This window comes from Poecile atricapillus, chromosome 30 (genome assembly GCF_030490865.1).
Source record: "Poecile atricapillus isolate bPoeAtr1 chromosome 30, bPoeAtr1.hap1, whole genome shotgun sequence".
In the NCBI taxonomy this organism is placed as follows: Eukaryota; Metazoa; Chordata; class Aves; order Passeriformes; family Paridae; genus Poecile; species Poecile atricapillus.
The window spans coordinates 347,654-363,116 of record NC_081278.1 but is presented as its reverse complement, the minus strand read 5'-3'; the positions used below and the strand labels follow the sequence as shown (position 1 = coordinate 363,116).

General features: G+C 40.1%; 1 protein-coding gene across 1 annotated transcript; it reads left to right on the top strand.

The window, feature by feature from the left end:
- The first annotated feature begins 6,332 nt into the window (after positions 1-6,332).
- LOC131589883 (sulfotransferase 2B1-like) lies at positions 6,333-14,130 on the top strand. The gene is made up of 4 exons (XM_058859735.1): positions 6,333-6,567; positions 8,309-8,435; positions 9,352-9,446; positions 14,049-14,130. Exons 1-4 carry the CDS (start codon positions 6,370-6,372, stop codon positions 14,076-14,078), a joined length of 450 nt encoding a protein of 149 aa, XP_058715718.1. The 5' UTR covers positions 6,333-6,369; the 3' UTR covers positions 14,079-14,130.
- The last annotated feature ends 1,333 nt before the right edge of the window (positions 14,131-15,463 follow it).

Sequence of the window (15,463 nt, the reverse complement as noted above, 5' to 3'; positions counted from 1 at the left end):
TAGATCGGGGCCAGAAACGCCGATTTCGGGAAAAAAATGGGAATTTCGGGCAAAAAAAATTGAGATTTGGGGAAAAAAATTGAAATTTCGGAGCCAAAAATGGGGGGGTTTGGGCAAAAAATGAGATTTTGGGGAAAAAAATTGAGATTTGGGGGAACAAAAAGGGATTTGGGGAAAAAAACCTGAGATTTTGGGGGAAAAAATTGAGATTTTGAGCAAAAAATGGGGATTTTGGGAAAGAAAATGAGATTTTGGGAAAGAAAATGGGGATTTTGGGGTCAAAACCGGAGATTTTGAGGCCAAAAATGGGGATTTCAGGGCAAAAATGGGAATTTCAGGATGGGGACCCCAAAAAGACCAAAAAATCCCCCCCAAAAATACCAAAAAAATACAAAAAAAATCCAAAAAAATCCCCAAAAATCCCAAAATTTCCATGTTTTTAGGAACCGTGTGGATGCTGAGATCCTGAGCCTGATCCGGCAGGACGGGGACCCCAAAACCCCTAAAAAATCCCATAAAAAATGCAAAAAAAATGCAAAAAAAAATCAAAAAAATTTCCAAAAAAAATTAAAAAAAAATCCAAAAAATGAAAAAAAATATCCAAAAAAAATCCCAAAAAATTCTGAAAAAAGTCTCCAAAAAAATCCCAAAAAAACGCCCAAAAAATCCCAAAAAATCCCCCATAAAATCCCAAAAAAAAAAACCAAAAAAGCCCCCAAAATTACCAAAAAAATCCCAAAAAATGCAAAAAAAATCAAAAAAATGCGCAAAAAATAATAATAAAAAAAAATCCTAAAAAAATCCCCAAAATCCCCAAAATTTCCATTTTTTCCAGGAACCGTTTGGATGCTGGAGATCCTGAGCCTGATCCGGCAGGAGGGGGACCCCAAAACCCCTAAAAAATCCATAAAAAATGCAAAAAAAATAAAAAAAAATAAAAAAAAATTCCAAAAAAATTCCAAAAAAATTCCAAAAATATAAAAAAAAATCCCAAAAAAATCCAAAAAAATTTAAAAAAAAATTCCAAAAAAATCCAAAAAAATCCCCAAAAAATCCCAAAAAAAGTAAAAAAAAAAAAATCAAAAAAAATCCAAAAAAATCCAAAAAAAATCCAAAAAAAATCCAAAAAAATCCAAAAAAATCCAAAAAAATTTAAAAAAAATACAAAAAAAATCCAAAAAAATCCCAAAAAAATAAAAAAAAAATCCCAAAAAAATCCAAAAAAATCCAAAAAAATCCCAAAAAATCCCCAAAAAATCCGCAAAAAATTAAAAAAAAAATCCAAAAAAATCCCAAAAAATCCCAAAAAAAAATCCATAAAAAATCCCCAAAAAATAAAAAAAAAAATAAAAAAAAATTCTAAAAAAATACCAAAAAAATTTTAAAAAAATCCAAAAAAAATCCAAAAAAAATCCAAAAAAATCCCAAAAAATCCCAAAAAAATCCCAAAAAATCCCAAAAAAATTAAAAAAAAAATAAAAAAAAATGCAAAAAAATCCCAAAAAAATTCAAAAAAAAAAAAAATCCAAAAAAATCCCAAAAAAATTAAAAAAAAAATCCAAAAAAATCCAAAAAAATCCCAAAAAAATCCCAAAAAAATCCCCAAAAAATCCCCAAAAAATAAAAAAAAAATCCAAAAAAATAAAAAAAAAATCCAAAAAAATCCAAAAAAAATCCAAAAAAAATCCAAAAAAATCCAAAAAAAATCCAAAAAAAATCCAAAAAAAAATCCAAAAAAATCCCAAAAAAATTAAAAAAAATCCAAAAAAAATCCCAAAAAAAATCCCAAAAAAATCCAAAAAAAATCCCAAAAAAATCCCAAAAAAATCCCAAACATTCCCCAAAAATTCCCAAAATCCCCAAGAATTCCCGTTTTTTTTCCAGGGACCGTGTGGATGCTGGAGATCCTGAGCCTGATCCGGCAGGACGGGGACCCCAAAACCCCTAAAAAATCCATAAAAAATGCAAAATAAATCCAAAAAAAAAGCAAAAAAATCCGCAAAAAATAAAAAAAAAATCCAAAAAAAATCCCCAAAAAAATTAAAAAAAAATCCAAAAAAATCCAAAAAAATCCCCAAAAAATCCGCAAAAAATTAAAAAAAAAAATCCAAAAAAATCCCAAAAAAATCCAAAAAAATCCTTAAAAAATCCCAAAAAAAATCCAAAAAAAATTCCAATAAAATCCCAAAAATATTTAAAAAAAAATCCAAAAAAAAATCCAAAAAAATCCCAAAAAAATCCCAAAAAAATTAAAAAAATAAAATCCAAAAAAATTCCAAAAAAATCCCCAAAAAAATCCAAAAAAATTCCAAAAAAATCCCAAAAAAATTTAAAAAAAAAAATCCAAAAAAAATCCCAAAAAATCTTCAAAAAATCACAAAAAAATTAAAAAAAAAAATCCAAAAAAATCCAAAAAAATCCCAAAAAAATCCCAAAAAAATCCCAAACAAATTAAAAAAAAAAATACAAAAAAATCAAAAAAAATCCCCAAAAAATCCCAAAAAAATTAAAAAAAAAAAAATCCAAAAAAATCCAAAAAAATCCAAAAAAAATCCCAAAAAAATCCAAAAAAATTCCCAAAAAAATCCCAAAAATTCCCAAAAAATTCCCAAAAATCCCCAGGAATTCCTGTTTTTTCCAGGGACCGTGTGGATGCTGGAGATCCTGAGCCTGATCCGGCAGGACGGGGACCCCAAAACCCCTAAAAAATCCATAAAAAATACATTAAAAATAAAGAAAAATTCTAAAAAAAATCCAAAAAAATCCCAAAAAAAATCCCCAAAAAATCCAAAAAAATTTAAAAAAAAATCCAAAAAAAATCCAAAAAAATCCCCAAAAAATCCCAAAAAAATCCCAAAAAATTCCATAAAAAATTCCAAAAAAAATCCCAAAAAAATCCCCAAAAAATCCAAAAAAAATCCAAAAAAAATCCCAAAAAAATCCAAAAAAAATCCAAAAAAATCCCAAAAAATTCCCCAAAAAATCCCAAAAAATTCCCCAAAAAATCCCAAAAAAATCCCAAAAAAATCCCCAAAAAAATCCCAAAAAATCCCCCAAAAATCCCAAAAAAATCCCAAAAAAAATCCAAAAAAAATCCAAAAAAAATCAAAAAAAATCCAAAAAAAATCCCAAAAAAATCCCCAAAATCCCCAAAATTTCCATGTTTTCAGGAACTGTTTGGATGCTGGAGATCCTGAGCCTGATCCGGCAGGACGGGGACCCCAAAACCCCTGAAAAATCCATAAAAAATCCATTAAAAATAAAAAAAAAATCAAAAAAATTTCCAAAAAAAATCAAAAAAATTCCAAAAATATCCAAAAAAAATCCAAAAAAAAAAAAAAAAAAAATTCCAAAAAAATTCCCCAAAAATCCCAAAAAAAGTAAAAAAAAAAATCCAAAAAAAATCCAAAAAAATCCCCAAAAAAATCCAAAAAAAATCCAAAAAAATCCCCAAAAAAATCCCCAAAAAATCCCCAAAAAATTAAAAAAAAAACCAAAAAAAATCCAAAAAAAATCCAAAAAAATCCAAAAAAAATCCAAAAAAATTCCAAAAAAATCCAAAAAAATCCCAAAAAAATCCCAAAAAAATCCCAAAAAATCCCAACAAAATCCCAAAAAAATCCCAAAAAAATCCAAAAAAATCCCAAAAAAATCAAAAAAAAATCCAAAAAAAATCCAAAAAAATCCCAAAAAAATTAAAAAAAAAATCCAAAAAAAATCCAAAAAAGTCCCAAAAAAAATCCCAAAAAATTCCCCAAAAAATCCAAAAAAAAACCCCAAAATCCCCAAAATTCCCCTTTTTTGCCAGGAACTGTTTGGATGCTGGAGATCCTGAGCCTGATCCGGCAGGACGGGGACCCCAAAACCCCTAAAAAATCCATAAAAAATCCATAAAAAATAAAAAAAAATTTAAAAAAAATCCAAAAAAATCCCAAAAAAAATCCCCAAAAAATCCCAAAAAAATTTAAAAAAAAATCCAAAAAAAATCCAAAAAAATCCCCAAAAAATCTGCAAAAAATTAAAAAAAAAAATCCAAAAAAATCCAAAAAAATCCCCAAAAAATCCCCAAAAAATCCCAAAAAAATCCCAAAAAAATTTAAAAAAAATCCCAAAAAAATCCCAAAAAAATCCCAAAAAAATTTAAAAAAAAATTCCCAAAAAAATCCCAAAAAAATCCCAAAAAAATCCAAAAAAATCCCAAAAAAATCCCAAAAAAATCCTAAAAAAATTTTAAAAAATCCAAAAAAATCCCAAAAAAAAAAAAAAAAATCCAAAAAAAATCCAAAAAAATCCAAAAAAAATCCATAAAAAATCCCAAAAATTCCCAAAAATTCCCAAAAATCCCCAAGAATTCCCAATTTTTTCCAGGGACCGTTTGGATGCTGGAGATCCTGAGCCTGATCCGGCAGGACGGGGATCCCAAAACCCCTAAAAAATCCATAAAAAATGCAAAAAAATCCCAAAAAAATTCCAAAAAAATCCCAAAAAAATCCCCAAAAAATCCAAAAAAAATCCAAAAAAATCAAAAAAAATCCCAAAAAAATCCCAAAAAAAATCCCCAAAAATCCCCAAAAAATCCCAAAAAATTCCCCAAAAAATCCCAAAAAAATCCAAAAAAAATCCCAAAAAAATCCCAAAAAAATCCAAAAAAATCCAAAAAAATCCCAAAAAAATCCAAAAAAAATCCCAAAAAAATCCAAAAAAAATCCCAAAAAAATCCAAAAAAATCCCAAAAAAATCCAAAAAAATCCCAAAAAAATCCCAAAAAAAATCCAAAAAAATCCCAAAAAAATCCCAAAAAAATCCCAAAAAAATCCCAAAAAAAATCCCAAAAAAATCCCAAAAAAATCCCAAAAAATCCAAAAAAATCCCAAAAAAATTAAAAAAAAATCCAAAAAAAATCCAAAAAAATCCAAAAAAAAATCCATAAAAAATCCCAAAAATTCCCCAAAAATTCCCAAAAATCCCCAAGAATTCCCGTTTTTTTCCAGGGACCGTTTGGATGCTGGAGATCCTGAGCCTGATCCGGCAGGACGGGGACCCCAAAACCCCTAAAAAATCCATAAAAAATCCATTAAAAATCAAAAAAAAATCAAAAAAATTTCTAAAAAAAATCAAAAAAATTCCAAAAATATCCAAAAAAAATCCCAAAAAAATCCCAAAAAAATTAAAAAAAAAAAAAAAAATCCCAAAAAAATTCCCCAAAAATCCCAAAAAAAGTAAAAAAAAAAAATCCAAAAAGAATCCAAAAGAATCCAAAAAAAATCCAAAAAAAATCCAAAAAAAATCCAAAAAAATCCAAAAAAATCCCAAAAAAATAAAAAAAAAATCCCCAAAAAATCCCAAAAAAAGAAAAAAAAAATCCAAAAAAATCCAAAAAAATCCCCAAAAAATCCCAAAAAAATTAAAAAAAAAAATCCAAAAAATCCAAAAAAATCCCAAAAAAATAAAAAAAAATAAAAAAAATCCCAAAAAAATCCCCAAAAAAATCCCAAAAAAATCCAAAAAAAATCCAAAAAAAATCCAAAAAAAATTCCCAAAAATCCCCAGGAATTCCCATTTTTTCCAGGGACCGTTTGGATGCTGGAGATCCTGAGCCTGATCCGGCAGGACGGGGACCCCAAAACCCCTAAAAAATCCATAAAAAATGCAAAATAAATCAAAAAAAATGCAAAAAAAACTGCAAAAAATAAAAAAAAATCCCAAAAAAATTTAAAAAAAAATCAAAAAAAAATCCAAAAAAATCCCCAAAAAATCCGCAAAAAATTAAAAAAGAAAATCCAAAAAAAATAAAAAAAAATCCCCAAAAAATCCCAAAAAAAATCCCAAAAAAATCCCAAAAAAATCCCAAAAAAATCCAAAAAAAAATCCAAAAAAAATCCAAAAAAATCCCCAAAAAAAATCCAAAAAAATCCCCAAAAAATCCGCAAAAAATTAAAAAAAAAATCCAAAAAAATCCCAAAAAAATCCAAAAAAATCCTTAAAAAATCCCAAAAAAAATCCAAAAAAAATTCCAATAAAATCCCAAAAATATTTAAAAAGAAATCCAAAAAAAAATCCAAAAAAATCCCAAAAAAATCCCAAAAAAATTAAATAAATAAAATCCAAAAAAATTCCAAAAAAATCCCCAAAAAAATCCAAAAAAATTCCAAAAAAATCCCAAAAAAATTTAAAAAAAAAATCCAAAAAAATCCCAAACAAATTAAAAAAAAAAATACAAAAAAATAAAAAAAAATCCCCAAAAAATCCCAAAAAAATTAAAAAAAAAAATCCAAAAAAATCCAAAAAAATCCCCAAAAATTCCCCAAAAATTCCCCAAAAATTCCCCAAATCCCCAAGAATTTCCATTTTTTTCCAGGGACCGTTTGGATGCTGGAGATCCTGAGCCTGATCCGGCAGGACGGGGATCCCCAGTGGTGCCGCTCGGTTCCCAACTGGGAGCGGGGCCCTTGGCTGGAGACGCTGCTGGGGCTGCGCCGCGCCCGGAGCAACGCCCGGCCCCGAATCATCAGCTCCCACCTGCCCCTGCAGCTCTTCCCCAGAGCCTTCTTCACATCCAGGGCCAAGGTTTGGGGAGAAAAACCGAGAATTTGGGAAAAAACGGAAAAAAAATGGGGATTTTAGGTGAAAAAATGGGATTTTTGCGTAAAAAAATGGGATTTTTAGGGGAAAAAATGGGATTTTTAGGTGAAAAAATGGGGGGTTTAGGGGAAAAAAATGAGAATTTTAAATGAAGAAATGGGAACTTGGGGGGAAAATGGGAATTGGGGAAAAAACGGGAAAAAAAAAGGAATTTTAGGTGAAAAAATGGGATTTTTAGGTGGAAAAATGGGGTTTTTAGGTGGAAAAATGGGAATTTGGGGGAACAAGGGCCGGCCCCTCATCATCATCAGCTCCCACCTGCCCCTGCAGCTCTTCCCCAGAGCCTTCTGCACATCCAGGGCCAAGGTCTGGGGAGAAAAAACCCCAATTTGGGAAAAAACGGGAAAAAAATGGGGATTTTAGGTGAAAAAATGGGATTTTTAGGTGAAAAAATGGGATTTTTAGGTGGAAAAATGGGGATTTTAGGGGAAAAAATGGGGTTTTTAGGTGAAAAAATGGGATTTTTAGGGGAAAAAAATGGGAATTTGGGGTGAAAAAAATGGGAATTTTAAATGAAGAAATGGGAATTTGGGTGAAAAAATGGGGATTTTAGGTGAAAAAATGGGGATTTTAAATGAAGAAATGGGATTTTAGGGGAAAAAAATGGGAATTTGGGGGGAAAAAATGGGAATTTTGGGGGAGAAATGGGAGTTTGAGGGAAAAAACCAGGAATTTGGGAGAAAAAACGGGGATTTTCGGTGAAAAAATGGGAATTTTAGGTGAAAAAATGGGGATTTTAGGTGAAAAAATGGGAATTTGGGGGGAAAAAATGGGAATTTGGGCAGGAAATGTGAGGTTTGGGTGGGATTTTGGCAATTTTGGGTGGAATTTTGTCAGATTTGGGTGGATTTGGTGGGATTTTGGATGTTTTCAGTGGAATTTTGTCATTTTTGGGTGGAATTTTGTCACTTTTGGGTGGGATTTTGTCAGATTTGGGTGGAATTTTCTCAGATTTTGATGGATTTTTGTCAGTTTTGGGTGGAATTCTGTCACTTTTGGGTGGAATTTTCTCAGATTGGGGTGGGAATTGTCCATTTTGGGTGGATTTTTCTCAGTTTTGGGTGGAATTTTCTCAGATTTTGATGGAATTTTGTCAGATTTTGATGGAATTTTCTCAGATTTTGATGGAATTTTCTCAGATTTGGGTGGATTTGGGTGGATTTTGTCAGATTTGGGTGGAATTTTGTCAGATTTTGATGGATTTTTGTCAGTTTTGGGTGGAATTCTGTCACTTTTGGGTGGAATTTTCTCAGATTTGGGTGGAATTTTGTCAGATTTTTATGGAATTTTCTCAGCTTTGGGTGGATTTTTCTCAGATTTTGATGGAATTCTGTCACTTTTGGGTGGAATTTTCTCAGATTTGGGTGGATTTTGTCAGATTTTGATGGAATTTTCTCAGATTTTGATGGAATTTTCTCAGATTTTGATGGAATTTTCTCAGTTTTGGGTGGATTTTCTCAGATTTGGGTGGAATTTTCTCAGATTTTGATGGAATTTTCTCATTTTCGGGTGGAATTTTCTCATTTTCGGGTGGAATTTTCTCAGATTTGGGTGGAATTTTCTCAGATTTTGATGGATTTTTCTCAGGTTTTGATGGAATTTTGGCAGATTTTGATGGATTTTCTCATTTTCAGGTGGAATTTTGTCATTTTTGTGCTCCTGGCAGGTGATTTACACCGTCAGGGACCCCAAGGATGTTCTCGTGTCCCTTTTCCATTTCTCCCGGATTTTCCGACCCTACAAAGACCCCGGGAGCCTCGAGGAGTTCATGGAGAAATTCCTGGAGGGAGACGGTGCCAAACCCCGGGAATTTGGGGGAAATTCGGGGATTTTGGGGCAATTTGGGGATTTCGGGGGAGATTTGGGGATTTCTGGGGAGATTTTTTGGGGATTTTGGGGCTTTTTGGGGAGATTTTTTGGGGATTTTGGGGATTTTTTGGGGAGATTTTCAGGGATTTGGGAATTTTTGGGAGATTTTCAGGGATTTTGGGAGGGATTTGGGGGATTTTGGGGGGATTTGGGGATTTTTGGGGAGATTTTCAGGGATTTTGGGGATTTTTGGGAGATTTTCAGGGATTTTGGGGAGATTTTCAGGGATTTTGGGAGGGATTTGGGGATTTTGGGGGGATTTGGGGGATTTTGGGGGAGATTCAGGGGTTTTGGGGAGAATTTATTGGGAATTTCCAGGATTTAAAAGCTTTTGGGGGATTTTGGGGGGAATTCGGGGATTTTGGGGGGATTTGGGGATTTTGGGGGGAATTTGGGGATTTCTGGGGAGATTTTTTGGGGATTTCTGGGGAGATTTGGGGATTTCTGGGGAGAAATTCGGGGATTTTGGGAGAAATTTGGGGATTTTGGGAGAAATTCGGGGATTTTTTGGGAGATTTTCAGGGATTTTGGGGGAGATTTTCAGGGATTTTGGGAGGGATTTGGGGGATTTTGGGGGGAGATTCAGGGATTTTGGGGGAATTTGGGGATTTTTTGGGAGATTTTCAGGGATTTTGGGGGGGGATTTATTGGGAATTTCTGGGATTTCAAAGAATTTGGGGGGAAACCACGGGAATTTCCAGGGGTTTGGGGTCAGGATTTGGGGTTTTGGGTGGAGATTTTTGGGATTGGACCGGGGATTTTTGGGGTTTGGGGTCAGGATTTGGGGTTTTGGTGTCCCCTGGGTGTCCCCAATGTCCCCAATGTCCCCAATGTCCCCAGTGCCCTTCGGCTCCTGGTTCCAGCACGTCCGGGGGTGGCTCCAGCTCCGCGGCCGCGAGAATTTCTTCTGGATCAGCTACGAGGAGCTGCAGCAGGTGGGGACACCTGGGGACACCTGGGGACAGCAAAAACACACCTGGGGACACCTGGGGACACCAAAAACACACCTGGGGACAGCAAAAACACACCTGGGGACACCTGGGGACAGCTGGGACACCTGAGAGACACCTGGGGACACCAAAAACACACCTGGGGACACCTGGAACACGTCCAGACCCCAGTCTAGAACCAAATCTAGAACCGAGTCTAGAACCGATCCAGAACGTTCTAGAACCGAGTCTAGAACCACTCTAGAACCGAGTCTAGAACCGAGTCTAGAACCGCTCTAGAACGTTCTAGAACCGAGTCTAGAACCGCTCTAGAACCGAGTCTAGAACCGCTCTAGAACGTTCTAGAACCGAGTCTAGAACCACTCTAGAACGTTCTAGAACCGAGTCTAGAACCGCTCTAGAACGTTCTAGAACCGAGTCTAGAACCAATCTAGAACCGCTCTAGAACGTTCTAGAACCGAGTCTAGAACGGTTCTAGAGCAGTCTAGAACCGGGTCTAGGACCGAGTCTAGGACCCAGTCTAGGACCCAGTCTGGAACACACCTGGGGCCACCTGGGGACACCTGGGGACATCATGGGGACAGCTGGGGACACCTGGGGACACACCTGGGGACACACCTGGGGACACCTGAGACACACCTGGGGACACCTGGGGACACCTGAGACACACCTGGGACACACCTGGGGACACCTGGGGACACCTGAGACACACCTGGGGACAGCTGGGGACACCTGAGATACACCTGGGGACACCTGAGACACACCTGGGGACACCTGAGACACACCTGGGGACACCTGAGACACACCTGGGGACACCTGAGACACACCTGGGGACAGCTGGGGACACCTGAGATACACCTGGGGACACCTGAGACACACCTGGGGACACCTGAGACACACCTGGGGACAGCTGGGGACACCTGAGATACACCTGGGGACACCTGGGGACACCTGGGGACAGCTCAGTCTCACCCCAGGGTCACCTCGATGTCTCCTCAATGTCCCCAAAAATTCTCCTGAGTGTCCCCAATGTCCCCAAATCCCCCTGAGTGTCCCCAATGTCCCCAATGGTGTCCCCAATGATGTCCCCAATGTCCCCAATGTCCCCTCCTGTGTCCCCAATGATGTCCCCAATGTCCCCAATGTCCCCAGGACCTGCGGGGCAGTGTCCAGCGTCTCTGTACCTTCCTGGGTCACCCTCTGAGCGCGGCCGCCGTGGACGCCGTGGTGGCCACCAATGGTCACTGTGACAGTGTGACAGTGACAGTGTGACAGTGTGACAGTGTGACAGTGTCCCCAGTGTCCCCAATGTCCCCTCCTGTGTCCCCAATGTCCCCAGGACCTGCGGGGCAGTGTCCAGCGGCTCTGCTCATTCCTGGGTCACCCTCTGAGCGCGGCCGCCGTGGACGCCGTGGTGGCCACCAATGGTCACTGTGACAGTGTGACAGTGTGACAGTGACAGTGTCCCCAATGGTGTCCCCAATGTCCCCAGGACCTGCGGGGCAGTGTCCAGCGTCTCTGCTCGTTCCTGGGTCACCCTCTGAGCGCGGCCGCCGTGGACGCCGTGGTGGCCAACGCCTCCTTCGGGGCCATGAGCCAGAACCCCATGAGCAACTTCAGCCGCAGCCCGGCCTTCATCCTGGACCCCCGGAGGGGACCCTTCCTCAGGAAAGGTGACACTGGGGACATCACTGGGGACATTGGGTGACATCACTGGGTACCCCTCACCTTCATCCTGGACCCCTGGAGGGGACCCTTCCTCAGGAAAGGTGACACCACTGGGGACACCCTGGGGACATTGGGGACATCACTGGGGACATCACTGGGACATGGGTGACATCACTGGGTACCCCCCCTTCATCCTGGACCCCCGGAGGGGACCCTTCCTCAGGAAAGGTGACACTGGGGACACCCTGGGGACATCACTGGGACATTGGGGACATCACTGGGACATGGGTGACATCACTGGGTACCCCCCACCCTTCATCCTGGACCCCCGGAGGGGACCCTTCCTCAGGAAAGGTGACACTGGGGACACTGGGGACATCATTGGGGACATCACTGGGACATGGGTGACACCTCTGGGTACCCCCACCCTTCATCCTGGACCCCCGGAGGGGACCCTTCCTCAGGAAAGGTGACATTGGGGACAGCATGGGTGACATCACTGGGACATGGGGACATTGGGGACATCACTGGGGACATCACTGGGACATGGGTGACACCTCTGGGTACCCCTCACCTTCATCCTCGACCCCCGGAGGGGACCCTTCCTCAGGAAAGGTGACACTGGGGGGACACTGGGGACATCATTGGGGACACTGGGGACACCCTGGGGACACTGGGGACATCATTGGGGACACTGGGGGGACACCCTGGGGACATTGGGGACATGGGGACACCCTGGGGACACCTCTGGGTACCCCCACCCTTCATCCTGGACCCCCGGAGGGGACCCTTCCTCAGGAAAGGTGACATTGGGGACACTGGGGACACCCTGGGGACATCATTGGGGACACTGGGGACATCACTGGGGACACCCTGGGGACACTGGGGACACTCTGGGGACACTGGGGACACCATGGGTGACACCTCTGGGTACCCCCCCCCTTCATCCTGGACCCCCGGAGGGGACCCTTCCTCAGGAAAGGTGACATTGGGGGGACATTGGGGACACTGGGGACATCACTGGGGACATTGGGGACATCATTGGGGTACCCCCCACCTTCATCCTGGACCCCCGGAGGGGACCCTTCCTCAGGAAAGGTGACATTGGGGACACCCTGGGGACACTGGGGGGACACTGGGGACACCCTGGGGACATTGGGGACATCACTGGGGACACCCTGGGGACATTGGGGACACATTTGGGACATCTGGGGACATCACTGGGGATATTTGGGGACATCACTGGGGATATTTGGGGACATTGGGGACATTTGGGGACATTTGGGGACACATTTGGGATATTTGGGGACACATTTGGGACATTTGGGGACATTTGGGATATTTGGGGACATCTGGGGACACATTTGGGATATTTGGGGACATTTGGGGACATCACTGGGAACACTGGGGACATCATTGGGGACATCACTGGGGACACATTTGAGACATTTGGGGACATCACTGGGGATATCTGGGGACACATTTGGGATATTTGGGGACATTTGGGACACCCTGGGGACATTTGGGGACACATTTGGGATATTTGAGGACTCATTTGGGATATTTGGGGACATTTGGGACACCCTGGGGACATTTGGGGACACATTTGGGATATTTGGGGACATCACTGGGGACATTTGGGGACACATTTGGGATATTTGGGGACATTTGGGGACACATTTGGGATATTTGGGGACATTTGGGATATTTGGGGACATTTGGGGACACATTTGGGATATTTGGGGACATTTGGGATATTTGGGGACATTTGGGGACACATTTGGGATATTTGGGGACATTTGGGGACATTTGGGGACACATTTGGGATATTTGGGGACATTTGGGGACACATTTGGGTGGCTTTAGGGACAATTTCACAGGGAGAGCAGATTTTTGCCCCTTTTTTTCCCCAGATTTCCCATTTTTTATCCTTTTTTTTTCCAGTTCACTTTCCCATTTTTTCCCCCGTTTTTTTCCCATCTTTTCCCTTTTTTTACCCTTTTTTCCCCTCTTTTTTCACCCATTATTCCACCCATTTTTTCCCATTTTTATTTATTTTTCCCCATTTTCATTTGTTTTTTCCCATTTTCCCCCCATTTTTCCCTGTTTTTTCCCGTTTTCCCCCATTTTCACCCCGTTTTTTCCCGTTTTCCCCGTTTTCACCCCATTTTTATTTATTTTTCCCCCATTTTCATTTGTTTTTTCCTGTTTTTTCCCCATTTTTATTTATTTTTCCCTGTTTTTTCCCGTTTTCCCCCGTTTTCACCCCGTTTTCCCCCATTTTCACCCCGTTTTTTCCCTTTTTCCCGTTTTCACCCCATTTTTATTTATTTTCCCCCGTTTTTTCCCATTTTCCCCCGTTTTCACCCCATTTTTATTTATTTTTTCCCCGTTTTCACCCCATTTTTCCTGTTTTTTCCTGTTTTCCCCCATTTTCCCCCCGTTTTCACCCCATTTTTATTTATTTTTTCCCCATTTTTATTTATTTTTTCCCCGTTTTTTCCCGTTTTCCCCCATTTTCACCCCATTTTCACCCCGTTTTTTCCCTTTTTCCCCTGTTTTCACCCCATTTTTATTTATTTTCCCCCGTTTTTTCCCATTTTCCCCCGTTTTCACCCCATTTTTATTTATTTTTTCCCCGTTTTCACCCCATTTTTATTTATTTTCCCCCATTTTCACCCCATTTTTCCCCGTTTTCCCCCATTTTCACCCCGTTTTCGTTTGTTTTTTCCCGTTTTCCCCCATTTTCACCCTGTTTTTGTTTGTTTTTCCCCCGTTTTTTCCCATTTTCCCCCATTTTCACCCCATTTTTTCCGTTTTTCCCCGTTTTCATTTGTTTTTTCCCATTTTCACCCCGTTTTTTCCCATTTTTTCCCATTTTCACCCCGTTTTTTCCCGTTTTCGCCCCGTTTTCCCCAGGTATCTCGGGGGACTGGCGCAATCACCTGAGCGCGGAGCAGAGCCGGCGCTTCGAGCGCGTTTACCGCGAGCGCATGGACGGCCTGGGGGTCTCCTTCCCCTGGGACCCCCCTCCGGAGCAGGAGACACAAAAACGGGGGAAATCAACCCAAAAAACGGGGCAGGAACCACCAGAAATGGAAAAATCGACCCAAAAAACGGGGGAGGAGACCCAAAAACGGGGGAAATCACCCCAAAAACGGGGGAAATCACCCCAAAAAATGGGGCAGGAACCACAAAAAATGGAAAAATCACCCCAAAAAACGGGGGAGGAGACCCAAAAAATGGAAAAATCGACCCCAAAAATGGGGGAGGAGACCCAAAAATGGGGGAAATTGACCCAAAATCAGGGGGAGGAACCACCAGAAATGGAAAAATCGACCCCAAAAATGGGGGAGGAGACCCAAAAACGGGGGAAATCACCCCAAAAACGGGGGAAATCACCCCAAAATGAGGCTGAGGAACCCCAAAAAATGGAAAAATCGACCCAAAAAATGGGGGAGGAGACCCAAAAATGGGGGAAATCCACCCAAAATGAGGCTGAGGAACCCCAAAAAACGGAAAAATCACCCCAAAAAATGGGGGAGGAGACCCAAAAATGGGGGAAATCACCCCAAAATGAGGCTGAGGAACCCCAAAAAACGGAAAAATCACCCCAAAAAATGGGAAAATTGGCCCAAAAAGTGGAAAAATCACCCCAGAAAATGGAAGAATTGGCCCCAAAAATGGCAGAATCGCCCCAAAAAATGGGAGAATTACCCCAAAATGAAGAGAAACCCCAAAAACAGGGAAAATTGCCCCAAAAAATGAGGAAATCACCCCAAAAAATGGAAAAATTTGCCCAAAAAATGGGAAAATCACCCCAAAATGAAGCAAAATTGTCCCAAAATGATGAAGATTTGCCCCAAAATGATGAAGATTTGTCCCAAAAAATGGAAAATTTGCCCCAAAAATCCCCTCCCCACCCCCCCCCCGAGACCCCCCCAGGACCCCTCCCCTAATTGGGTTAATTAATAAACGTTAATTAACGGCGCCGTTAATTGATGCTCAAGGGGGGGTTTATTGGGGGGATTTTGGGGATTTTGGGGGAATTTTGGGGGAATTTTGGGGGATTTTGGGGGATTTTGGGGAATTTTGGGGGATTTTGGGGGATTTTGGGGGATTTTGGGGAATTTTGGGGGGATTTTGGGAGATTTGGGAGGATTTTGGGGGAATTTTGGGGGAATTTTGGGGGGATTTTGGGACAATTTGGGGATTTTGGGGGGAATTTGGGGAATTTTGGGGAGGGGGATTTTGGGGGGATTTTGGGGGAATCTGGGGAATTTGGGGAATTTTGGGGGGATTTTGGGGGGATTTTGGGGGGATTTGGGGGGATT

What these genes read in the sequence shown, in the direction of transcription:
- LOC131589883 (XM_058859735.1), top strand. Translation starts at nt 6,370, where the DNA reads ATGCTGGAGATCCTGAGCCTGATCCGGCAGGACGGGGATCCCCAGTGG. An exon ending in GAAATTCCTGGAGGGAGACG is followed by an intron (nt 8,436 to 9,351) that starts GTGCCAAACCCC and finishes CAATGTCCCCAG; the next exon opens with TGCCCTTCGGCTCCTGGTTC. An exon ending in GCTACGAGGAGCTGCAGCAG is followed by an intron (nt 9,447 to 14,048) that starts GTGGGGACACCT and finishes CGTTTTCCCCAG; the next exon opens with GTATCTCGGGGGACTGGCGC.